The following is a 26,958-nucleotide window of genomic DNA, read 5'->3' as shown; positions in this document are numbered from 1 at the left end:
GAACTTAAAAACCCTCGAGGTTTATATTGGGCTTTCTAACTAGGTTTATATTGGGCTTTGTACCTAAATTGGGCTGGACTATTCCATTTGGTTTTTATTTTTTTAAAAGCTTTATAAATTAAGTTGAGAAAGAAAGTATAAATATAATATTTTAAAGAGAAATTTAATCAATCTTTTGTCAAATAATATTTATAAATTTTAACTATTTTAGTTTATTTATAACAAAAATAAAAATGATAATAATAAATAGGTATATTAAAATGAACACCGATGCCCCTAATTTTATAATATACACTAACCTTCCTTAAAACAAACACCTCTTCTTTATTGACACCTTTATGCTAAATTTTCCTTTGAAGGCCGAATTAAACTCCAGGAAGTTGATAACCACTTCCACTCTCATGTTAGCAACAAGCAAGCTGTTGCAAACATGCTGCTGCAACTACAAGCAATCAGGCCATTCCAACCATTTGCCAACAAGGAGCCACACTTCAAATGATTTATGGTTTCAATTTCATTATAGCACCAAACGCAAGGTTGTCGATGAATGTCTCGTATCACCCCTCTCCTCCACAATTCCACTCTAATTGGTAATTTATCTTCAAACAATCTCCACCCAAAAATGCAAATTTGTCAGAACCGCGGTTTTTCAAAGTTGTGCAGCGAGAAAATTATTGTTGAATTCTGCACTGTTATGCAGACTGGCCAGCAACACATAACAACTCTTGACGGAAAACTGTAACAATTATCAAGCAGTCAAGCAACCGATTCCGATAGCCAGACCAACAACAATGATGAGAGAAACAACTGCAAAAACCGACCGGCTAAAAGACAATTTTTTTTCAATTTTTTTTCTCCTAGTAGGAAGTTGCTGGCTGGAGATGCAACTTCCCAAAGACTTTTTAAAAATTTATTTAATTCTTTTTCTTGTTTTATGTAATTGTTAATATTTTAATAAATAATTAAATTAAAAATAGTTATTATTCTTTTTGCTGTTTTATGTATTATTGTATGAATTAATTTTATTAATAAACAATTAAATAAATAAATAAATAAGAATAATAAATAATAATAAAACAGTTGGACACAACGTTTGAGGAATTGATCAAAATATTTTTCTCCCAAAAATTAAGGAATTGACACACAAAACAAAGTTAAACATTTGTATAATAAATACTAATCAATACGCTGCATCAATGTGGTTGGCCACAACAGTTAATGGCATTTACAAAAGTTAGTTGCATTTAAAACTATGATTGAAACTATGGCTGCAAATCGAAACCGTGTTTTTCGCATGATTTATATTTCCGCCTTTATAATTCTCAATACATGCATTGGCAAACGAAAAATACACGTATCCACTAAACAACTTCATATCGATCAGTAAAATTATGGTGATTGCTCATAGAACTCCTCCGAAAAGATAATTACTCCTCCGAAAAGATGATTGTTACCAAAAGCTAGCTTTCAAGAGTGTTATTTAGCTAAAAATAAATTACTGGAAGCATACTTCTATGTGAATTCTATGAGTAAATTGGCCCAATTTAACTGAATTTATTATAGTGTACGATTGTTCGGTAGTTAACTATGATTGTTCGGTAGTTTACTGAAAACCGAGTGCTCTGGTTTGTGATCACACTCAAAGTCTAGATGAACGAATGCTCGTTCGACTTCTGGAAGTTTCTCAAGCTTTATCTGTAGAGTATCTCCAATTTCATGTGCTTGGTAATTCTTCTGTTCAATGTTTACATGCGCAAAATCATACCCAAATCACGAGGCATAAGATCGCATAAGATCTTTGAGTGTGATCACAAACCAGAACACTTCTCGGTAAACTATCGAACAATTATAGTTAACTACCAAACAATCCAACACTATACTAAATTCAGTTAAATTGGGCCAATTTGCCCATAGAATGTCAAATAGAAGTATGCTTCCGGTAATGTATTTTTAGCTAAATAACATTATTGAAAGCTAGCTTTTGGTAACACTCTCCAATTTCATGTGCTTCTTTTAAGGGTAATTCTTCTGAAAGTTCAACGTCTACCTGCGCAAAATCAGACCCAAATCACGAGGCATAATATCTTTTTTATTTTACATCCTTATCTCTCACAAATTCTCAAGTGTACTTTACATGAACATTAGTATGAGAGGTTTGTAAGACTAAATCCACATAAAAGAAAATTATCTTATCTTTGCCATGGAAAGATATGTACTGACAATGACATTCAAAGCTAACTAGGGAAGAGAAACTGACTTTGTCACAGGTATGTTCAAAATGTAATATGGGCATCCCAAGTGTTATTATATACACAAGAATAGATAGAAGAATAATATGTAAATTTCTGAGACACAGAAGGACAAAAAATAGCTTATCAATATTTCTATTGATCGGGAAAGACTTTTAATACATTTTGTTGTATTACCTCTAAACCAAGATGCCTTTCCCTTGTTAAAATTAGTGCCTTTTTAAGCTTTTTTTGCTATATTCCACTTTTAATACATTCTCATCTTTAATCAAGTCTATATTTATACCCAAGTCAAAATAGACTCCATTTTTACTTCTAATGAACATCAACAAGTTTGGATTTTAGCTTTCTTTCAAGAAACCTTTTCTTGTATTAAGTGAGAAATGAAAACTTCTTCCATCAAAATAAAGTTAGCATGTAAAATCAAAAGAGACAAACTACATTAAACTTACATAGTTATCTCAAAATATTTTTTTCTTTAAGATAAAACAATTTGAATTCAAGACATAAAAAGGAAAAAGATTGATCTATATTAGAGAAAAAGATGTTAGCTTTGTTTTGTAAGAGTGAAGTGAAACAAAACAATAGTAATAAAGTTAACTTTTTTGTTGTGTAGAGTGGAAAGGTTTTCCGAAGAGGGAGCAGAGGAAGGATTATGGGAATCGGAGGATAGCTAAGAGAGCAGTGAGAGTGAGGACTGTCGCAGGAGTTGAAAAATTAATAACCTTATGTTACACACACATAGTATCCACACCTATATATTAGGTTACACACACATATATAGTATCCACACCTATATATATTATCCACACCTATATATAGTATCAACCTAGCTATATACCTTTTGGAATGGAATCTAATGGCAATAACAGTACAACAGATTCGGTATCAACACATATTTTTGAAACTAATAACCATGCTTTAGCATTTTAACGAGAGAAATATTGTCTGATCGAAGCCAAAAATACTAAACATTAACGAGCATTTGAACAAGAGAGAAATATTGTCTGATCGAAGCCAAAAATACTAAACATTAACGATGGTAGCCATTGAGTGACCAACCAAAAACTTTTTCACATGGCTTTAGAAAGGCGCCAACACAATTATAAGGGGTATATGATATACATCCTTTGACAAATCATTAAAACCCTGAATAAACATCGTAGAATCAAAATCATTAACGAAAACACACAATTCCGCATGTGAGACACAAATTCACTTTTTATTCTTACCTTCCCCTTTTGTAATTTTTAACGATCTCATATTCGAAAATAAAAGCATACCTTCAATTGCAATAAGTACATAATCGCTTGATAAGTCATATCTCTCCACTTTATCAACATCTAGAAAGAAGTGTCAATGTATCGCTTGATAAGTCATATGTCTCCACTTTATCAACATCTAAAAAGAAGTGTCAATGTATCGCTTGATAAGTCATATGTATCCATTTTATCAGCATCATAAATTTTACTCCAAGTGTCCAAAGCACTCTTAAAATCTTCAAAGATTTGTTGATTAACGTATAAATCAATAAAAGTTATTAAGATATAATTTCAAACATAATGTAAACATAAAGGGAAGGAAATGAATACTACACACATTTTACTAATTTCAATAAAACAAATTTTACACAGGCTAAAACTGAAACGTAATTACAAGGGTTAAATTTTTTGCATGACATATGTTAATTACTTCTTCTAAGTTTTACATGTTAAGCTGTTGTTATATACTATATGCTATAAGTATTTGTTTTATAAAATTAATGTTTAACTTAATTTAGGAGTACTCTCATAAAAATAGGAGAAAAAATAATTATTGATCAAGTGTTTATTTAAAGGTATATAAAGTTAATTAACAACTAATTTCCTCCCTCTAAGTTCAAATATTTTATACCTTCTAATAAAGTTGAATTTATTGGAGACAAAATCCTCAAAAGCAGTATGTCTCGCATATAATATGAGTAAAGTATTTAAGGTCCTCCTGTAGAATAACATATAGTGGTTTAATGACCTAATAAACTTTACAAATAATAAATATGTAAATTTCTGAAACACAGAAGACAAAAAAATAGCTTACCATTGTTTCAATTGATCGGGAAAGACTTTCAACACATTTTGTTGTATTACCTCTAAATCAAATGCCTTTCCCTTACTTGTCAGAGAATTTTAAACTTCATTCTCATATTTCCGATAAAACGGCAATCCAGGTTAGGTTAAGGTAATACATTCTTATATTTAATCAAGTCTATATTTATACTCAACTCAAAACAACATAGACTCCATTTTTTATTCTAATGAACATCAACAAGTTTGGATTTTAGCTTTCTTTCAAAAAACCTCTTGTATTAAGTTAGAAATGAAAACTTCTTCCATCAAGATAAAGTTAGCATGTAAAATCAAAAGAGACAAACTACATTAAATTACATAGTTATCTCAAATCATTGTTTTCTTTAAGATAAAACTATTTGAATTCAAGACATAAAAAGAAAAAAGATTGATCTATATTAGAGAAAAAGATGTTAACTTTGTTTTGTAAGAGTGAAGTGAAACAAGAAAATAGTAACAAAGATAACTTTTTTGTTGTGTATGGTGGAAGGGTTTTCCGAAGAGGGAGCGGAGGAAGGATTATGGGAGTGACAGGATAGCAAAGAGAGCAGCGAGAGTGAGGACTGTCGCAGGAGTTGAAACATTAATAATGTTATGTTACACACACATATATAGTATCCACACCTATATATAGTATCAATGTAGCTATATACCTTTTGGGATTGAATCTAATGGCAATAACACTACAAGAGATTCCGTATCAACACAAATTCTTGAAACTAATAACCATGCTTTAGCATTTGAACTAGAGAGAAATATTGTCTGATCAGAGCCAAAAATACTAACATTAACGATGGTTGCCTTTGAGTGACCAACCAAAAACTTTTTCACATGGCTTTGGATGTCCTTTGTGGCTTTAGGAAAGCGACAACACAATTATAAGTGCGATATGATATGACAAATCATTAAAACCCTGAATAAACACGGTAGAATCAAAATCATTAACGAAAACACACAAATGCGCATGTGAGACACAAATTCACTTTTTATTCTTGCCTTCCCCTTTTGTAATTTATAACAATCTCCTATTCGAAAATAAAAGCATACCTTCAATTGCAATAAGTACATGACACCTAGAAGAAGTGTCAATGTATCGATTGATAAGTCATTTGTCTCCACTTTATCAGCATCTAAAAGAAGTGTCAATGTATCGCTTGATAAGTCATATGTCTCCGCGCATCATAAATTTTACTCTAGGTGTCCAAAGCACTCTTAGCATCAAAGATTTGGTGTTTAACATATAAACCAATAAAAATTTATTAAGATATAATTTCAAACAGAATGTAAACAGGAAGGGAAGGAAATGATTACTACACACATTTTACACTCATAGACCAATTTCAATAAAACAAATTTTACACATGCTAAAATTGAAACATAATTATAAGGGTTAAATTTTTTGCATGACATATGTTAATTACTTCTAAGTTTTACATGTTAAGCTGTTGTTATATACTATATGCTATAAGTATTTGTTTTATAAAATTTATGTTTAAGTTAATTTAGGAGTACTCTCCTAAAAATAGGAGAAAAAATAATTATTGATCAAGCGATTATTTAAAGGTATATAAAGTTAATTAACAACTAATTTCCTCCCTCTTCTCAACTTAAAGTATATAAAGTTAATTAACAACTAATTTCCTCCCTCTTCTCAACTTAAAGTAAAAACCCATAAAGAAACTTTTAAGTTCAAATGTTTTATACCTTCAAATAAAGTTGAATTTCTTGGAGACAAAATCCTCGAAAGCAATATGTCTCGCATGTAATATGAGTAAAGTATTTAAGGTTCTCCTGTAGAATAACATATAGTGGTTTAATGACATAATAAACTTTATAAATAATAATATGTAAATTTCTGAGACACAGAAGAAAAAAGAAATAGCCTACCAATATTTCTATTGATCGGGGAAAGACTTTCAATACATTTTGTTTCTAAACCAATGTGCCTTTCCCTTACGTGTTAAATTAGTGACTTTTTAAACTTCATTCTCATATTTCTTGATAAAACACTAATGCAGGTTAGGTTAGGGTAATACATTCTCATCTTTAATCAAGTCTATATTTATACTCAAATCAAAACAACATAGACTCCATTTTTACTTCTAATCAACATCAACAAAAAACATCTTCTTGTATTAAGTTAGAAATGAAAACTGCTTCCATCAAAATAAAGTTAGCATGTAAAATCAAAAGAGACAAACTACATTAAACTTACACAGTTATTTCAAATCATTTTTTTCTTTAAGATAAAACCATTCGAATTCAAGACATAAAAAGGAAAAAGATTTATCTATATTAGAGAAAAAGATGTTAACTTTGTTTTGTAAGAGTAAAGTGAAACAAAAAAATATTAACAAAGTTAACTTTTTTGCTGTGTAGGGTGGAAGGTTTTTCCGAAGAGGGAGCGGAGGAAGGTTTATGGGAGTGGGAGGATAGCTAAGAGAGCAGTGTGAGTGTGAGTGAGGACTGTCGCAGGAGTTGAAAAATTAATAACCTTATGTTACACACACATATATAGTATCCACACCTACATTACAACATATTCGGTATCAACACAAATTCTTGAAACTAATAACCATGCTTTAGCATTGGAACAAGAGAGAGATATTGTCTGATCGGAGCCAAAAATACTAACATTAACGATGGTTGCTGGTGAGTGACCAACCAACAACTTTTTCACATTGCTTTGTATGTCCTTTGTGGCTTTAGGAAAGCGCCAACACAATTGTATGTGCTATATGATATGCATTTGACAAATCATTAAAACCCTGAATAAACATCGTAGAATCAAAATCATTAACGAAACACACAAATGCGCATGTCAGACACAAATTCACTTTTTATTCTTGCCTTCCCCTTTTGGAATTTTTAAGCACTCTAGCAATCCATCACCACCATCTTGAGACCATATACTCCCAACGCCAATCTAATCAACCTAATGAAGAAAATGATCCTTCAAAAGAATGGCCATGTAACTAGATAATCATGTGTAATTTATTAATGAATGCAAAGTACAATTAATTTTTGTATGAAATTTAAAATGTTAATGATTACTTAATTTTAACTGAAATTTTAATAAACAAGAAATTGATCAATACATTTGCTTATAATTAATATCAGCCCTACAAAATAATAATTGCACAAATTCACGAGTGCATGGAAGTCGCTAACAGTCGTCGAAGCTTGGTGAAAATAGGGAGCCCAATAATTTGAATCTTTTGTGAAAGATGACAACGAAACTTCCTCGATTAAATTAGAATAAACAAACATGAATAATTTTGACAAATTATATTATGAGTAAGATCTTCGTAAATTTTAAATTTTTTCGTGTTCTCTGTAAATTAGTTACTTTCTAGCAATGCATTTAAACCGTAAAAATTGTCACAAATAATATCAAATGAGACTATAACCTTTTCAAAAAAATGGTAGAAACTTTGTGGGAAAGTACAAAGACTACTAAGATACGGTAAGCCAAGAAACTATATCTTCAAATTTGAGGCTAGATCACTGAAAAGTTTGTTGCTGAGAAAAACAAAAATTTAGTTATAATAAAATTAAATGTAGTCCACGAGAATATGTAATAAAGCAAATATCATAATCCAATCAAGATTTTCACAAGAACATATAGAAATTAAGAAACGATTTGTCAAAATAATGAACATTCTATAAAATAGATTTGCGAACGGAGAATACTTATATATAAATAAAATATCACTATTATAATACCTTGTAAACTCGGAATCGTGATCGTAATGACGAAGAGAATACCAACATATATCATATACATGGGCTATGTACAGGGAGCTTTCTTAATTCCTCCCCATCTTTCATTTGACATACTGAAATTCAGCAAAATACTTCCTCTTTTAAAATTTGTTCAGCACGTAGAAGCTTTGAATTAGCTTGAGTGTATAAATCTTCTATCTCTTCAAATTCTTGCGATAAACTTGCTTTGAGAATTTTTTTATTAATAACACAAAAATTGTTAAACAACAACACGGAATAAAATCAGTCACATGGGAAATTGTAAGAAAAAAGTGTAAATGCCACAATCATAAGAATTTAAGTTAATTTAGGAGTACTCTCATAAAAATAGGAGAAAAAATAACTATTGATCAAGCGTTTATTTAAAGGTATATAAAGTTAATTAACAACTAATTTCCTCCCTCTTCTCAACTTAAAGTAAAAATCCATAAAAAAACTTTTAAGTTCATATATTTTATAACTTCGAATAAGGTTGAATTTCTTGGAGACAAAATACTCGAAGGCAGAATGTCTCGCATATAATATGAGTAAAGTATTTAAGGTAGTCCTATAGAACAACGTACGTGTGGTTTAATGACATAATAAACTTTACAAATAATAATATGTAAATTTCTAAGACACAAAAGAAAAAAAATAGCTTACCAATATTTCTATTGATCGGGAAAAGACTTTCAAACCTAAATTTTTTTATAGCCACATCACGGGCACCTGACGAACTCCCTAGTCGGGTGTAAAATAAATTCACAATGACTTCCTATCAAAGAAAGTTATCTATTAAATTATCTATAATAATAATAATAATAGAATAAATCAAAGTAGTAGCAAATCCAAGCTAGTTCCACAAAATAACATGTACAAAAAAAGTAAGGTTCAACTCCTAAAACATAGTAATACTAATAATAGTCTATCTCACAACACCAGTTGCAACAAACATCAACTACATACATCTACTATTCTTAATATATTCAGCAATTTCCCTTTGAGAGGACTTCAATTTCATCATCAGAATCATCATCAGAGTCAGAACCATCATTTGAACCTGATCAATTCATAAATAAATCAAATAATAAATAAAGAGTTACATTGAAAATCTATAACAACTAAAAAATACGAGGAGTACTAATTACCAGGTTTGGGATCGTAATTGAAATGCCGTAATTTCTGTTTTCTAGTAAAATCTTTCGATTTCGAACAAAGTTTTTTGATTAGATAAAACTTGAGAATGTGTAGTATAAGGCGTATTTGGGGCACCAGGTTTGAAATACATCAGGTGACGTGGCATCCCGCTGTATTTTTCCATCAACTCCGAAAATGAAAGGGAATCTTCGTCTTCTTCTTCTGCATCAATCAATCATTAGCCAAAGAATTCTAAATTAATCGCGACGAAACATTCTCATATCAAATGAAATAAGAAATAATAATAATACTTTCGATTGCATCTTTAAGTTTCCGTTTCAGGCTCCTCAAACTCGGTTTCTTCTTTTTAACACATTTGTTTTTCTCAGACCGAATTGGAACCGATTTCTCCATTCTTACAAAAACAGATTAAAGGAATCAATATTGCTACCAACACCACCCAAATTGCTATTCACACTCCTCAAAATTAATAAAAAATAAAATACCCAAAATGCCCATACCATCAATGTTATACATTTATTATCTCATAACTCACATTTATCAACTTTCATCACACCTCATAACTCACATACAAAAATCATCTTAAAAAAGTATGTTATTTTTTTTGTAAATCTGTAGATTTTACGTGAACTCTACGTTCTGGAGTTACGTGAATTTAGTTCACGTATGTTTAAAAAAAATTAAAAATTTCAGACTTTACGCAATTTGAATTCACGTACATATACGTGAACTCAGATTGCGTAATCAATGGTGAATCCTCATAGTATACGCAATCTGAATTCACGTACACCTACGTGAACTAAGATTGCGTAATCATTGAATGCTGAATAATAAGCCATGTACGTGAACTGAAATTGCGTAAACATCTTAGTATATACGCAATCTTAAATTCACGTACGTGTGAATTAAGATTTAGAAATCATTGAAGATTGAAAGTCAAACCAATGTGAACTCAATTTCACGTAAGTTTACGTGAAGTGAATTCACGCATATGTAAACTGAGTTCACGCATATTTTCTAGAATTCAGTTTACGTAAACCTACGTGAACTTAGTTCACGTAAACATACGTGAAATTGAATTCACGTAAATGTTAGCAAAATCTTGAATATGGTTAATGATAATTGATGAGGATTGATGGTGATTGATGATAATTAATGATGATTGATGATGATTTATGAAGATGGTTAATGATAATGATGGTTAAGGTTGAATAAAATGAAGAAGATGAAGAATGTGTTGAATGAAGATAGAATAAAGAAGAAAAAGATGAGTTATGTTAACGAAGAGGAAGAAGGGGAGGGTAATTTGGGAATATTAATTTTTTAAAACATTTGAGGGGTGTGGATAGTAAATTATGGGGTGTTGGTAGCAATATTGTAAATGAATTTGAGTTGGTGAGAGATAGAGCAGATGAACGAAGGTGGATGGATGGATGATTGTATATAGGGTTTTTAAGTTTCCAAGTGGGAACTGGGCTAATTTTATGGCCTAGACTATGTAGGCCTATCACTACCCGCACCACAAGATTGCCCTACTTATATCAAATTCTTATATCAAATTGTCTTGAAAATAAAATATTAAATTGCCTTAATTTTTTACTTTACCATCCGAAAGTATCTCCCTAGATTTGCAAGAAGATATTGTTTTTTAAGTCTAGTAGGAATTCGCATCGTGAGGATGCTACTGTATATATAAACTAATGTGTAATATGTGCGTCGCACCGAAATAATATACATTTTAATAAATAAATTGTTATATATATATATATATACATCAATTCTCATAAATTTTATTGACAATGTTATTGATACCTTATGTTTGAATTCTCCAAAGAATTTTTTTCTTTCCAACAAAACTTATTATAAAATAATATTTTTAATTTTAAACAAATAAAAACAATAATTATTAAATAAATAAATAATTAGATCAGATGAAATAAGAATTTTTAAAATAATGGAAATAACATATATAACTTAAGTATGTTATTTATACGAAATACATGATATTTAAAAATTTATGTAAATTTTGTTGAAATATCTTTCATTTCGGTACTACTTACAAAATACTACAGAAAAATAATCTTCTCATTACAAAAAAAATTACAATACACATAAAAACTATGGTATAATAGATTAGTAAAATAGTAGTTTTAAAAAAATCATTACACACTTTCACAAAAACTCGTCAAATTCAGGGGGAGATTCTAAAATAATCTCAAGGTTAAAACTGTGTGTTTGTCATTAAATCAAAAAGGGGGGAGTTTGTAAGTCATGAGCTTCCCTGGTCATGTTTTTGATTTAATTCCCAAACATACATTACATATGAAGTATTTGATTGATCTAATGATTTGAATTGAGAAATATTTCAGGCAAACAAGCAGACACTATACACTTGGAACAAAAGCTTGGAACTCAAGGAATCAACCAAAATTGGAGGATGTGCTTGAGAAAGATGCAAATATGTATAGTGTGATTAGTTGTCATAGACTCATCAATATGGTTTCATACTTAAGTATTTGCCAAAGTGAAAAATGAAATCATAAAATTACTAAGTAAATCAATCAACTGATAAGTCAATTGATGAATCAATTGGGCAATCGATTGTCTGACTCAGAACAAAAGCTTTTACTTAGTAAATCGATTGGGAAATCGATTACTAAAAGGTTTTCAGTGAAACCTGAGTTCTGGGTTTAATCCAATCAATTGGACAATCGATTGTGACATCAATTAGGTAATCGATTTTGTGATTCACAGAACCAACCATTTACTGATTCAATCGATTGGCAAATCGATTGGGAAAAAGCTTCTTATCAAGAATGAGTTTTGTAATCAACCAAATCAATTGGATAATCAATTGAATTAAGTTTCTTAAACTACAAGTTTTGTAGCAATCGATCAGGTAATCAATTGAAGTTAATCATTTATCATAAACACATTGAACAATCGATTGGCACATTGATTTTGACCAAATAGCTGAGGTTCTGTAACAAGCACAATCGATTGACAAATCGATTGAAGTAAATGTATGAGTCACTGTGACTAGCACAATCGGTTGACGAATCGATTGAAGCTAAATGTTTGAGTTACCGGAAGAATTCAGCTCATTGCCAAATCGATTAGGACTATGAATATACGTCGATTGAGCGATTACTCAATTGATTCTATATATTCTTAGTATCAGTTTCTGATTTATGTATTAAAAGAATCGATTGGCAAATCGATTCATGCTTATATTTTCAAGATTCAAGAAAAACAAGAAGAACGATAATCGATTGGACAATCGATTACACTGGTTTTAAACCTTTATACAATCGATTGAGCAATCGATTGACCTGATGTTTTTTTCTGAATATATATAAGCTGATTCAATCACTTTTTAAACAACTTTTGAATAACAATCATAACACTTTTTTCATAAACACAAAAGACTGAAAAACACTTTGAGAGAAAAATTGTTACAACACACAAATACTCATTGGCTAAATACTTTTGTGTGAGATCCTACATTGTGATTGAGTCAAAGTTTCTTGATATTCTTTAATTCTTTGTGAAAAACAAATTTCTGTAATTGAAGTTTTAGAAATCCAGTAGTGTACACTGGTGGTTATCTTTTGGGATGCTTCTGTTCATCTAAAAGAAGCCTCAACTTGATCTCGCTAGAGTTTGACGAGTAACTATAGGCATAGATTGGTATTGCGATAGAAGTGGTTGTGAGTTGGATGGATATGCTGTGACGCTGAAAAGTCTGTAAAAATATTCATGTGTTGGATTTCAGGACTGGATGTAGGCTGTCAAAGTGATAGCCGATATAAAAATCCTGGTGCCCTATTTCCTATCTCTCTTTACTTTTCATATTAATCTTGCATGTGATTATAAACTTCCACCGTGAATAATATGTGTGAATCTTTTACTGTTAAAATAAGAATTAAAATTAAGCAAGTTGAATTTGATTTTAATTCATCACTTAGGAAAGAATTAGATAATCTTGTTGATAATAATTCTCATATATTTTGTTTAACAAATAGAGGTCATAATTTCCTACAATTGGTTTATTATTTTTCTCCTCGCTGAAAATTAACTTGAATTAATGGCGCCTACGTAAATTAATTTACTTAAGTAAATTATTATTTTTCTCTTCACTATAACTTTGTGCTAACAGTGTTTATTAGATAAACTAAAATCAAAATTATTAAGACGGACAACAACTATGTGGCAACACTGTTTATTAGATAAACTATAATCAAAATTATTAAGACCGACAACAACTATGTATGAGAGAAATCTTATAAATATACATACACAAATGTATAATTTTTTTAAACAAAATTTAAAAACATAAACAATAATAAAATATATATAACAAAATAGTAATTTTTTTTTATAAATAGAATAAAATAACAATGACATATTGAAATAAATAATTCATGTGAACGCATCTACCAAAATAATTGATGTGTACCATTTTGCATATTCAATATCAAATAGTGTTCATTGTTTCATATACCCCACAAATTTGTTGTACATAGCTCTTTCAAGAATGTTAATCTCAAATCCAGAAATAAAAGCTCACGCTTACTTCAATTTTATCCCCTAAAAATATGAAAACATATTTGCTAATAACAAATAAGATCGTATATAATTTAAAATTTGAACTTATAAACAAAAGAATTAAACCTTAACATCACCCATCAAGACCATTTACAGCGTAAAATTTTTATGTTTTGACGTTGACACGAACAATGTCACAACTTTATCGACCAAATTCCATGAAATTCCATGAATCCTTATTTGGAGAAATTGAAGCAACAAAATCTGATTTTTTTCGGAAAAAGATAAACACAAAAATGAATAACGAATTTTGGTAAAAAAAAAATAATAATAAGGAATTGTGTATATAGTAGATAATGTGAATAATATTTATAAGAGAGACGCAAAAAATGAGAAATCATTAGAGACGGTTAACGGAATACGGCGAATTAAGAAGAATATTTTTTTTAATTAAATTAATTTGAAGTGGCGGTTGCTAAAGTAGTGATTTAAAAATAATTACCTTTCAATTGGTCAACAGTGAAATGTGAAATGTTAGGTCGTGCATTATATTTTATTTTTAATTTATTTTCTTATTAAAACATTTTTTAATTGGTCATTCACTTCTGCATTTCTCATGTAATGGAAGTTTTATTTTTTTCTTTAAAAAAATCTTTTATTTTTAATTTATTTTTCTTATTTTTTAATTGACCATTAACTTCTCAACGGATGCATGAAAAAAACTGTCAAGTCGTGGTGTATTGTATTTTATTTTTAATTTTTTAATTGACCATTAAATTCTCAACTGATGTATCGTGGACAAAATCGTGATGTAACATAAACTTTTTTATTTTTAATTCATTTCTTTTATTTTTTTTAATTGACCATTAACTTCTCAAGAATAAGCACGTATTATTTCTATTAATAGAAATTTGATATTTTAACACTCTAGTTTGTTGACACGTGTCAAACTTGCCAATTTATCATGTTTGCTTTATTATAATGTATAGATATCTCTTAATATTTTTTTAAATTTAATAGAACAATTATGTCTTCGAGATATTAAATTCCTTTTAAGAGTTGAGGGCGTAAGTGTTGTGGAGTGAGAAGAAGTCTAATAGAAGTAAGATAATATTTTATTTTCAATATAGAGTGATTTGGTATAAAAATTTAAAAAATAAGATATTAATATAAAAAATCCTAAAAGTGGAAGTAATATTTTTAAGTTTTTGTTTTTTTTTTTCAATTTTTTAAAAAGGGAACCAAATGTAGCGCTCAATTATTTTTTTAAACAATATTAATAATAAATTAATAAAACACTACCTCACTCACTCTCTTTCAATCTCAATCTCTCCTTCTTCTCCTCTTTCTTCTCTCCCACTCATTTCCTCAAAAAAAAATTATTTCCTTCTCCTTGCTCCTTCTCACTCCACAACATTTACACTCTCAACTTTTAAAAGGAATTTAACATCCTCAATAGCATAATTTTTCATACTCCTATGATAACCTTTGTGCTAAATTTTCCTTTGAAGGCCGAATTAAACTACAGGAAGTTGATAACAACTTCCACTCTCATGTTAGCAACAAGCAAGCTGTTGCAAACATGCTGCTGCAACTACAAGCAATGAGGATCAGGCCATTCCAACCATTTGCCAACAAGGAGCCACACTTCAAACACTCTACTGCATGTAGCAAACAAATGATTTATGGTTTCAATTTCATTATAGCACCAAACGCAAGGTTGTCGATGAATGTCTCGTATCACCCTTCTCCTCCACAATTCCATTCTAATTGGTAATTTATCTTCAAACAATCTCCACCCAAAAATGCAAATTTTTGTCAGAACCGCGGTTTTTCAAAGTTGTGCAGCGAGAAAATTACTGTTGAATTCTGCACTGTTATGCAGACTGGCCAGCACCACATAACAACTCTTGACGGAAAACTGTAACATTTATCAGGCAGTCAAGCAACCGATTCCGATAGCCAGACCAACAAGAACGATGAGAGAAACAAGTGCAAAAACCGACAACAACGACAGAAAGACCAGTAGCAAGAACAAAAATGGGATCGTCAACGAGCACAAATGAGTGACATAGGGTGAAGGCAATAAGTGCGACAACAACAAGTAAGGTGAAAACGAGTGATTTTAAGGCCATTTAACACGCTTTCTACTCTGACGGTGATTTGACAGAATATAATGGAAGGGGAGGTTTCTGATTGTTGCAGAAGCAAGATTAGCTTTTGTCAAATTACTGTAATTCACTGTAATTTTTTCAATCCTACTACAAAACTTGACATCTAGCAGCCCCTTGAATTTTAGAGATTCGCAAATTTTTGGCAAAACTTGCCTTTGGAAGCAAGATTAGAATGATTGCCGTAAGATCAAACAAGACAATATGTTTATCTATCTGTCTATATCACAGCAGCGATGATGAAAAAAAGGACAAACACCAACGCACAAAGGTAAACAGACGCCATACTCCTTTAGATAATATAGGACATCAACGGAAAAAGGACTTGACATAATAAAAATCATATGGGACAAGCCGCACTGCCTAAACTAGTACGGTAAGAATAACCGGTTGTATTCATGCTAAGATTTAATGTATACTTAGGCAGTCTTCCTGCCACAAATTATCTCTCATTATGAAGCTGTAGAAACATTGCTATGCCACACATTGGAGCAGGCATGGAAAATAATCTACATCAAATAATAAAATACTGATACAAAACAGTGGCTAAACTTACATCTCAGTTAACAGCAAAATTTTGGCTTACATATTCTCAAATGAGAGCAACATTTAAAACACTCAAGGAATCAAAAGAGCTCTCCCATCTCAGGCAATTAATATACGTATACTTGATAAGAGGATGAAAGCACGACCTACGCTTCTAATTGTATAGATTCAACTTTGTTGTAAGCAACATCCTTGACTTTCTTGTGGGAACTGTGTTTTGATTTCCTTTTCTTTGAAGCAGTATTGTTTTCAAGAGGCTGATCCTTCTCCTCAACATCATTTTCATGTCTTGATTTGTTTGATTTCCTTTTCTTTGATGCAGTATTATTGTCAAGAATATCATCTTTCTCCTCGATCCCAATTTCTTGGTCTACAGAATCAATTTTAGACTGCAATGGAAACTCTTCCTTTGATTCTGACTGTTGAGTTTCTGGTTCAATAACTGACATTCCTGATAGAATGAAGTCTAACAAAAATGTGCTTCTTACAAGTCTGTCTATCCTGCCAAAGTGCCTCTGACTATATGGTATAAGCCCTTCAAGAAGTTCACCAATCCCTTTAATCTGAAAGTCCATTGAAAAATGTACGTCAAATAAATTTTTATTTCCTCGAAAACTCACAATTGGTATAAGATATAGGAAAAACATCCTAAATAATTGAATGAAGATACATAGGCCTCAATTACTTGACATAAACCAGTGAATATGAAAATATTTCCAAAAACAATAATTGGATTAAAAAATGCATTAATTAAAATTCAATATATATATATATATATAACATTATATATATATATATATATATATATATATATATATATATATATATATATATATATATATATATATATATATATTATGAGTTCAATTTCCTTGCACGGACAGTGTAAAAAAATTTACGCAGTTGGCAAATCATCACCAATCATGTGGGTGACTTTACACCGACAGTGTAAATAAATTAAATTCTTATTATATATATAAATATTTTATGCTAATGCTATAGTAAAATTTTAATCAGATTTAGTATATCAGCCGAGTTTGATTTGGAGCCAAATACCATTTCTAAAAGATTTTCTAATTTGCAATTAAAGCAAATAATACAATCTGATAACTATGATTTTGGACTGGTTACATTTACAGCTTTTATTGTATGCTGCCTGAGTTAATCAGCCAGTGCATTTCAGTCATTAAGCATCAGAATTTCATAAATCCTTATAAAGCGCCAAAAAACACCTGAACAATTTCTGTTGGAGGAAAGATGTTGAAAACTCTGAAAAGCACAAACTGTGAGACATAACAGAGCTTTGGTTTTGTATTCCACTCTCTAATATAGTTAAATAATAAACGAAGCTCTTCATTGCCGAAGGCCTTAAGTGCTCTGTCAACATGATCTTCAGCCTCTCTCATCCTGCACAGGAAGATTTAGGTAAGCAATGTACAAATAAGATCCAGGTCACAAAATAGATAAAATGGCTGACCTGCAAAGTTCTGCAAATAACTGCAAAAGTCTATGGGGTCTGCGCAATTCAAATGCAATTTGGATTGCCTTAGAATAGTCAGCATCTAATAGAGCATTCTCTAGCTCTTGCCCTTTCAAAACTCCCTCTTCCTGCATCAACATTAGAAATCATATTACTTTTTGTTGAAAAACCTGGAATCTTATTCCAATAATTGTAGAATGAATCTTCAAAATCATTATATCTTTGAACTATGACAATTAATAACCTTCAATTTAACCTCAATGCCATGTGAGAACCAAAAACGAACAATCATTGTAAGTGTTTAACTAACCTCTTTACGAAAAGCTTCTTCTTTATCAGCTGCAGTGGAATCTTGCCACAGATTGACAACGGCATCACTGCCACCAGTTGCAAGCATTTCTGTTTTCCTGCCTACAGCCAATGCCCAAACCTGCAGACCAATTTTTTCAGCAAAAGATGATAAGGCCAAAAAATTCCATGAGTCGGGAAAAAAGTTTGGACATAATAAATGATCCAAGAAAAGAATAATTTGAATGTTCAATAGAGCATAGAATTCAGTAGCATTTATATAATTTGATGGCTGAGCACAATAGGTCAAATTTTAAACTTCTCAGAAATAATAGAACATTTCAAAACTCTCCTTCTAAGAAACTCTAAGTATGCAACACACGTGAACCACATTTTTCAAGGATGTACATGTATCAACAGAAAAATACTCTAGGTTCTTAAAACTTTAAGGATCTGTTTAGTTAAAAAAAAGGGTAGGAGGTGAAGGAATTTAATGGAAAGAAGCAAAAGGGAAGGAGATGGGAGGCAAGCAAAAATAGACTTAGGAGGGATTTTGCTCCACTCTTCTTGGCATCCCTCTGATAAAATTGAACCAAACACAAAGGTTTAAAATAATAACTTCTCTTCCTTCCAAAAAAATTGAACCAAACAACATCCATTTAAAATAATCCCCACCCCCTCCCCTCAATTCCACTTCATTCCCTCCAAACCAAACAAACCCTAAAGAAAAAGGCAAAAATGTGAAATATAACAAAGGATCAAAAGTACCTTGTCTTCATGATGGTCATAAGTAGCAACACATTCATTAGACTTTACAGTCCATAGTTTAACTAAACCATCAGCACCTGAAACATTAATTAAGGCGATCACACAAGCAACCAAAATGTAGGAAAAGAACAAAATCAACTACTGATAGCCTCATACCACAAGAAATAATTTGTGTTCCACGAGTAACAAACAGTGCTCTTAACACACTTGAAGTGTGTCCTTCAAATGTCTTCAAACACGAGCCATCAGATATAGCCCATATCCTTATTGTTTTGTCACCGGATGCTGTTACAACACATTGATCAACAGGGGAAAATTCGACAGACCAAATTCCTCTTTTATGCCCTTTAAATACAACTACCGATACTAGATCTGGAAGTCTCCAAACACAAGCAGTGCGATCCTGATTGAGGCATCAAAAAATAATTGATTGTAACTACAGTGGAAACACCAATTTTTCAAACAACAACAAGAAAAGTAAAGGACGGAAGCCAGTGTAACTGGGTAAGTAATCTTCATTCAGAACAAAATGATAACAAGAATACTATAATCAACTATGGGATTTTTAATCAGATTAGTTAACATAAAAGACCAAAGAAATCTGCAAGTCAAACATAATACCAACCTGAGAACCACTGCATACTAAACTATCATTTGGAGCAACAGCTACGGAATTGATATCTTTATCGTGAGCTGCAACAACAGCTTTTGCTTTTAAATTAATTGGAGCTGTCAAATTGTCCAAGACACCATCCATACTCCACACCTTAAGAGTATGATCACTGAAAAACATTGATACATTCGTAAGAAATAAATATAAACAGTATTGTAGTATCCAAAAGCATGCACATTTAAAACCACAGGATTCAACAATAAGATCGTTGAGATATTACAGCAGTCAGTTCATACAGCATAAAAAACAGGAATGTCAACTTTGATGTTTGGGTAAAATGATTCATTGATTGGCAGACGATGTTGCTAATAAGTGGAGCTGTCTTGCATAGCTAACATTAACAAAGAAGGAATGAACAAAGACTAAATACAGCAATATTCTTATATTGACTTCAACCCTATAAAACAAATTGTGATAAATTCAGTTATATATGTAATCAAAGCATTTCCATCATCTTTAATATAGATGGCATCATAGCATAGAAGGTCAACTGTAATGCTTTTTAACGTGTAATATCAAATTGTCACTGTAGCAGAACACAGCAACAGACAGCCAATCAAACTTCACACCAGAAAGATTTTAAAAAATACGACTTTCTAACTAGTTTAAGTTTTGTAAAAAAAGAAACTAGTTCAAGTCAATATTTCTTATTGGTGCTAAAATGCTGTTGTGAGAGAAATAATAGTGATAAAATTACTTATTCTCTTTTTCATTTATAACATTATCAATCGAGAATAGATAAAAAAAACCAAGGCATGATGCAAATTTATTACAATTTTCATGCACTTTTTCATTTTAGTGATTACCGTTCTGATTAAAAGAGCTAGACCATCAGAAAAACCATATAAAATGACTCCAAAATGCAGGAACTTATCGAGATTGTAAATAAACTCTTGCTATTATGAATAAAAGTATAAATAAAAGCATCAAACTCACCTACTGCCACTAACAAAGAAGTCTCGCTTTCTTTTTGAAAAGGCAATGGCTCCAACAGCTCCCATGTGACCTATACCGACTCCAATGCAGCTTGTACTTTCTGATTCCCACAACCTAACCTATAAAGCAAGTGGACAGTGTTGTGTAATTACTGATGACTTCAGTACAGTGAACTACAAGCATATTATTATTGTTAACTTATTAAGACACCAGTTTTTAACATAACACTAGAGTTGTTCCCATAGAAGAACGTTCAAAGTCTTAATTGAGACTAAAGAGGGAAAACTTACGGTGTTATCTTTACTTCCAGTTACAATTAGGTTTCTCCCAGAACTTGATACACAGGTGTCAAGGCATAGAATGGTTTCAGTATGACCAGATAAGACATAAGAACATGACATAGATGCAAGGTCATAAACCCGAACCTGCAAAGCTCCAATAGGGTAGTTCATTAATGGCCAAAGCCTTAAACATCACTTTTGCAAGACGAAACAATGGGAATCAGTACATAACAAATGGAAGGAAGGATGATAATCAAATGCCAAACTTCTTACATTCTTCAATCATTCAAATCCCAACAAACACGATGTCAATGTCCCCTTTTAAAAAATTTATGAAAATAATTGTATGCTTTTAATAAATAAATCATATAGTGCTATTTAAAAAAAAAAATAAAGGACAAATTGTTTTCTTCTGTTGTGATATTACACCAGTATTTGAAAGATGCTTTCACTAACATTTTATTTATTCTCTTGTTTGTGTTCTTGTATTCTGATTTTTAATGATTTGCTAAATAACTTATGTTATATTTGATGAGATGAGAAACTATAATTAAACATATTTAGATAAATATAAAAACCCGTTGATTTTGTTATCTGCATCAAAGATTATGACATGCTGTTAAGAAGTTTAAATGACAACCACAAAATTCAAAATGGGCATTCCACCAAGTCAAATATTTTTAACCCTTCGTGCTCAGCACGTGCAGAAACAAGACCATGATAACATTGCAAAATTATCTTAAGCATGAATACACCCCATTCTCTTTGTGAAATTGAAGATTTAAAAATGGTATTATTCCAATAGTTGAGGTTATCAATTACAGATTCAATAAATTCCACGAATGGAATCTCATTCCCAAATGTTCTATTTTAAAAAAATATTCTAAAAATTATTATATTCTCAGTCTTGAGAATTTTTTTCCTAACAAATAATGGATCATGGATAATGCATCATGTTCATCATTTGGCGCATTCACTTCAAGAACACACTAAGTGAAATTTTGAGTGCATTGACAATAAAAAAACACTACAATAAACAAAAACAAAAACAAAATCCTGCCCCCAATGGAAACTTACCCTTTTTTCAGCAATAATACGTTCAAATTGACCGAGTTGCTAAAACAATTACACTCTACTTGCATCATAACAGTTTACTTATTTCCAGACAGACGCAAATGCACATTTTCTTACCTGTTCAAGATTTGTAGCAAGAGCCAATAATTTTTCATCATCCCCAATAAACTTCATATCTACAACCTCTTCATTATATCCCACTAGTCTTTTGGAAAGATTTAATTGCAACTCTTCAGTCCAATTCAGAGAGTAAAACAGAAACTGCTGATCTGCAGTCACACAAAGCAATCCTTGATTCGAGCCAAGCATAACAGCAGAAGTGAAACCCCTTCGTGAACCATCCTCGTCTGTGCTGGCTGTAACATCTGAAACTTTTTGCTCGAACAAGCAAACTGAACTGTTGATATTACACAACAAAAAACTGAGTGCACAGCTTCTGACTTTGATTGAGACAATTTTGAAATTTATATGCCGTTAACTAAATAAATCCTCAGTTACAAGCGCAAATTATATTACCAGTTTTTTACTCAGGCCCCAGCATACTTCCTATATTTCATTTTAGTCCACATAGACTAAGTTTAGCTCATGCAAACTGTTATGGAACTAGATATATTTTAACTAATGGAAAAAATCAACATATATTACCCTTCAGAACTCCATAAGCGCACAATGCCTCGCTCACCAACTGTAACAAAATACAATGCTTGAGAACCAGTGTGTTTTTTTGAACTTTGCCGATATGAATCCAAAGATGAAGCAAAAAGACTCCCAGCACCAATTGCACAAACAGCTTCAACTGCCTCATTTGTGATGACAGTCTTCTTGTTGCTATAATCATGAAGATCCCACAATGTTACAACCTGCCAATTAAAATCCACAAACCAATTAGTCAAATTAACAGATTAAGCCCATAAAAGTTTTGGCCGACCACTTAAAATATCATGCAGAGTTGCAGACAAATAATACAAAGTGTAAAATTACAGATAAATCTCACTCAAAAACCAAAGAAAAATATAAATGCTAAAAGCACTTCATATACACTAGTTTTAAAAAAATTATTTATTGGAAACTCTAATTCTTCTTGTCCCAAGGAAAAAATGACGGCAAAAACTTACAAATCCTAAAATAAATGAGTGAAGGAGAAAAAAAATGAAGAAAGAGAAGAAAAAGCTCATGATGTAGCCGTTGTATAACAAGTAAATTAAAACAAAAATTAAAGTGGAGTCTTATAAATCATGCCTTATCTCTTCCAGCACTGAGCAATGTCCATCCGTCTTCAGATACGGCAATGGAAGTCACTGCAGAGCGATGATTATCCAGTGTTGCAATGCAGTTCTTTCGCTTGGTTTTGGAAATATCCCAAACCCTTACAGTTGCATGATCACCCCCATCATCACTGCCAGAAAAAAGCTGCAGACACCAATTCCGTCATGATAAGTTAAGTTAAAAATACGAAGGTGGATTCATAACTTAGTAATCAGTGGAAACAAGTAATGATGGGGCAGGGACAAACAAAATTCAGATTTTCATTAAAAGGATTAGAACAAACTTCATAATCAGTTATGTTACATTAGAGTTATTAAACTCCTCCACCCTTCTCATGTTTTAAAAATAACTTCAGTCTTCTTCCAAAAACCACAAATTGCAAACCAAAATAGAAAGCAAAAAAACACAATCACATTATACCACATTATACTGGCACAAAGACGGTGCAATAAAATAAAACCAAAACATTAAAGTGGGGACTCACAAGCTGCTTCTCAGGATCAGGATGAAACATAACACAAGAAATAACTCCTCCGTGACCTTTAAAGTAATGAGTGCAGTAGCCACCATCAACATCCCAAACAAGGACCTTCCTATCAGCTCCTCCTGTAGCCAGCAACCCACCGGAAGGATCACACGCCATACACATAACAGGACCATCATGACCCTAAACCAACGCAAACATCAATCACATACACATGTAAAATGCACATAATCTAACATTATATGAACCTAAACTCTAATCTGATTGTACCTTCCATGAGCGCACGCATTTGAGAGTGGTTAAGTCCCAAACCCTAATTTGGCGGCTGTGGCTGGAAGAGAAGAGAATGTTATCGTTGGGACTAAGAACCAACGCGGTGACTTGTTCAGAGTCACCTTCGAGAGTGGACTTAATGGATGCATTGCCGGAATCGACGATTTTAATTGAACTACCGCATGCACATGCAATGAAGGAGCCGTCCGATGAGACGGCGAAGGGGCCACCGGTGTAGAACTGTTGGAGGGCTGGAACACAACTGTAGTTAGTTTTTAACCGAAGAGACTCCATTCAGGTTTTGCGGCAACGCAGTCCAAATTAGTTAGGTTCTTATTCCCTGAGGAGAGTACAGCAGACGGAGCAACTTGCAAGCAGACCGAACGGCGAATGAAGGACGACGGCGAATGAAGGAAGACGGCGAATGAAGGAAGACGGCGAATGAAGGACGACGGCGTATGGCCTACTTGCGAGTTGTTTAAGCAGTAGAATTAGGTTTCCTCAGAAGTGTGTTCAGCGGCGCGAATTAATTGGGAATGGGAAATTAGGCTACTATTTTTTTCGAAATTAAATTTTAGGGATGCTACTTAAATAAATTATTTTTGAGGGATGTTATGTAAATAATTTTACTAAATTATGATATTTATGAATATCTTCCGGACTTAGCCAAAGCCCACTCCTTACGAGAATAACACAGTGGCTCCTATTTTGAGTCGGACAGTGGCATCTTAAAATTTGCTTCTTTTTTTTTTTTTTCGTAAGAGCGACTATTAAAGTTTTCCTCCATGATTGTTTATCTCGTTTATTATTTTTGAGTGGAATCTCGAGTTTATCAACGTAAGGTTGAAGTTCTATTTCATCTGCATTTGTCATGTCCTCCATGTTAGCATGATCATTGATCATTGAATCGTTTCTCACTTCCTCTCCAAATAGGTTTAGAAGTTTTCTGACATGGTAGAAGATCCAATTCCATGATCACCCTATTTTTTTTTGGTGGCTTTGCAAGAGAAGATCGTTCTCCTCTTAGATTTTTCTTGAGTTTAAACTTAAATCATGGTAGGACTAATCATAACACTTTTTCTTTGAGTAAAACTTCATTTTTTAATGAGAGAGACGAAACTTCTCACATGTTTTAATTATTCCTTTTTTTATTTTTATTTTTTGTGATTAACATTTAAGCTTCATGCATATTATAGTTTTTGTGCGAATTGATAGCAAAACACACTCACAAAGTTGTAGTCTATTGTCACTCACAATCTTTCGCTCTCTTTTATGAAACCAACTTTAAGAGAAACTTTGGATATAACAAGGAAAATTGTTGAGAATGAAAAATGTAAATTTTAGACATTATTAGAAGAAACATTTGTAAAATACATACACTACATCTAACCATTGTTGATAATTGATATTTATCTCCAACAATGGTTTATTATTTCATTTCAGTAACTTCGTTAATCACTAAGTTCAGTGATTTCATGACAACAAAACAATAAATGTAGATATTTAGCATTAGTTAATTTATGATTATTCTGATTTTATAGTGCATTATGTTTCAATTAGTTGTGGTAGTTTCATTGGTTGTTAAGGTTCTCATTTTGTAAGTTTTTTACGGTATATGTTAGGATTTGAAGTCAACGTATTTTTTAGATAAATATTGCTCAAATTATTTAGAATAATTTGAAATTTTGACTTTTACACGGTGACATCTCCAAGATCTCTAACACTCCAGATAATTTATAGCAATTTCAACAAATTAATGGTGACATCTCTAAGATCTCTATCATTACAATTTCAACAAATTACTTTTGATGTCTCCAATTAATTCACCAAATTAACTTCTTTATGAGAACAATTTGATTCCTTAATAAACCAATTATTGTTAACATTCTCGTAAATAAGTTTTTATATTGTTTTTTAAGTTACACAATGCATTTTGTGAAGTTTAATTGTAATAATTGATTGAATTAATGTATCAGACCAATTATTGTTAACATTATGATAATTAAGTAATATTAAATGTCAATAAATAAATCAATTGTAAATTGTTACACCGGATATGATAAAAAATATGTGTTCAGATATAAGATCTATCATTGGCAAAGAACAGGTAACTTAATGGGTACTCGTTAATAAAATAAATGGTTGTTTCAACTATACGTAGATTAATAGATATAAAAGTATATATGATACTTGTGCATATCCGTACGTGTTAGTAAATTAGTAAAATTACTTAAATATAAAATTTAATGCGTGAAATAAACCTTAAAATGATATACTAGCAGTAATTACTATAATTTTATGTGTTAATTTTTTGTTTTTGTTTTTTGTATTGTCAAAATATTGGGAAAAAATTTCTACATGATTTTAAGAAAGTTGAACTAAAATTATTTTTTGAAATATCATATACGTAGATATATACAAACATACGAGGATACTTATACATTACTTAAAAAAAAAACTCATAACCGGTTAAATTTTTATTTAGACAAATACAATATTCATGCAAATACATATCACTTTTATATAACGAAATTAATAGAGCTAATTGTTAGACATTGTTAGAAATTGGTTATAAATAAAGTTACAAGTCAAAAGTAAAATTGGAGTCAACTTCAATCTTCTTATTCTTTCCAATATCAACAATATAAACTTCAATTTTCTTCATCTTCAATCCTTTGTTTCCTTAATTCTTAATAGGAAAAACATTATGTAGAATTTTTTTTATTTGGAGTTGAAATTTGAAGAAACAAAATTTTAAAACTCAAACTTATTGTCTTTTTGATGTGAGGTTGTAAAGATGAACCATTTTGAAATCTTGAATATTTGTGGGAAGAGGAGATTATGAACAATGGTAAAAAAAATAAAAACTAGAACCAACTATAATATTGATAGGAAAATTGAAGAATTTAATAGA

The 26,958-nt window shown here is 31.2% G+C and overlaps 1 protein-coding gene and 2 long non-coding RNA genes across 6 annotated transcripts in view; all 3 read right to left on the bottom strand.

The window, feature by feature from the left end:
- LOC101495927 (uncharacterized) overlaps window positions 1–851 on the bottom strand; it is a 6,169-nt gene extending 5,318 nt beyond the window's left edge. The window contains exon 1 of one of the 4 annotated variants that reach the window (XR_003473964.2): window positions 300–851. This is a non-coding gene — a long non-coding RNA (uncharacterized lncRNA). The remainder of the gene's footprint in view (window positions 1–299) is intronic. The other 3 variants (XR_003473963.2, XR_003473965.2, XR_003473962.2) reach the window with 3 other exon arrangements.
- Window positions 852–8,945: 8,094 nt separating this feature from the next.
- Window positions 8,946–9,641, bottom strand: LOC113787614 (uncharacterized). The gene is made up of 3 exons (XR_003474065.2): window positions 9,547–9,641; window positions 9,247–9,457; window positions 8,946–9,158 (listed from the first exon to the last, which is right to left on the bottom strand). It is a non-coding gene; the product is annotated as an uncharacterized lncRNA (long non-coding RNA).
- Window positions 9,642–16,320: 6,679 nt separating this feature from the next.
- LOC101495596 (protein TORMOZ EMBRYO DEFECTIVE) lies at window positions 16,321–24,711 on the bottom strand. The gene is made up of 14 exons (XM_004508812.4): window positions 24,042–24,711; window positions 23,772–23,954; window positions 23,261–23,431; window positions 22,667–22,881; window positions 22,139–22,418; window positions 20,957–21,091; window positions 20,667–20,785; window positions 19,683–19,839; window positions 19,214–19,460; window positions 19,058–19,134; window positions 18,312–18,431; window positions 17,999–18,129; window positions 17,754–17,928; window positions 16,321–17,084 (listed from the first exon to the last, which is right to left on the bottom strand). Exons 1-14 carry the CDS (start codon window positions 24,336–24,338, stop codon window positions 16,668–16,670), a joined length of 2,724 nt encoding a protein of 907 aa, XP_004508869.1. The 5' UTR covers window positions 24,339–24,711; the 3' UTR covers window positions 16,321–16,667.
- Window positions 24,712–26,958: the final 2,247 nt, after the last annotated feature.

This window comes from Cicer arietinum, chromosome 7, assembly GCF_000331145.2.
Source record: "Cicer arietinum cultivar CDC Frontier isolate Library 1 chromosome 7, Cicar.CDCFrontier_v2.0, whole genome shotgun sequence".
Lineage (NCBI taxonomy): Eukaryota > Viridiplantae > Streptophyta > Magnoliopsida > Fabales > Fabaceae > Cicer > Cicer arietinum.
This window is presented reverse-complemented; position numbering and strand designations above follow the sequence as displayed.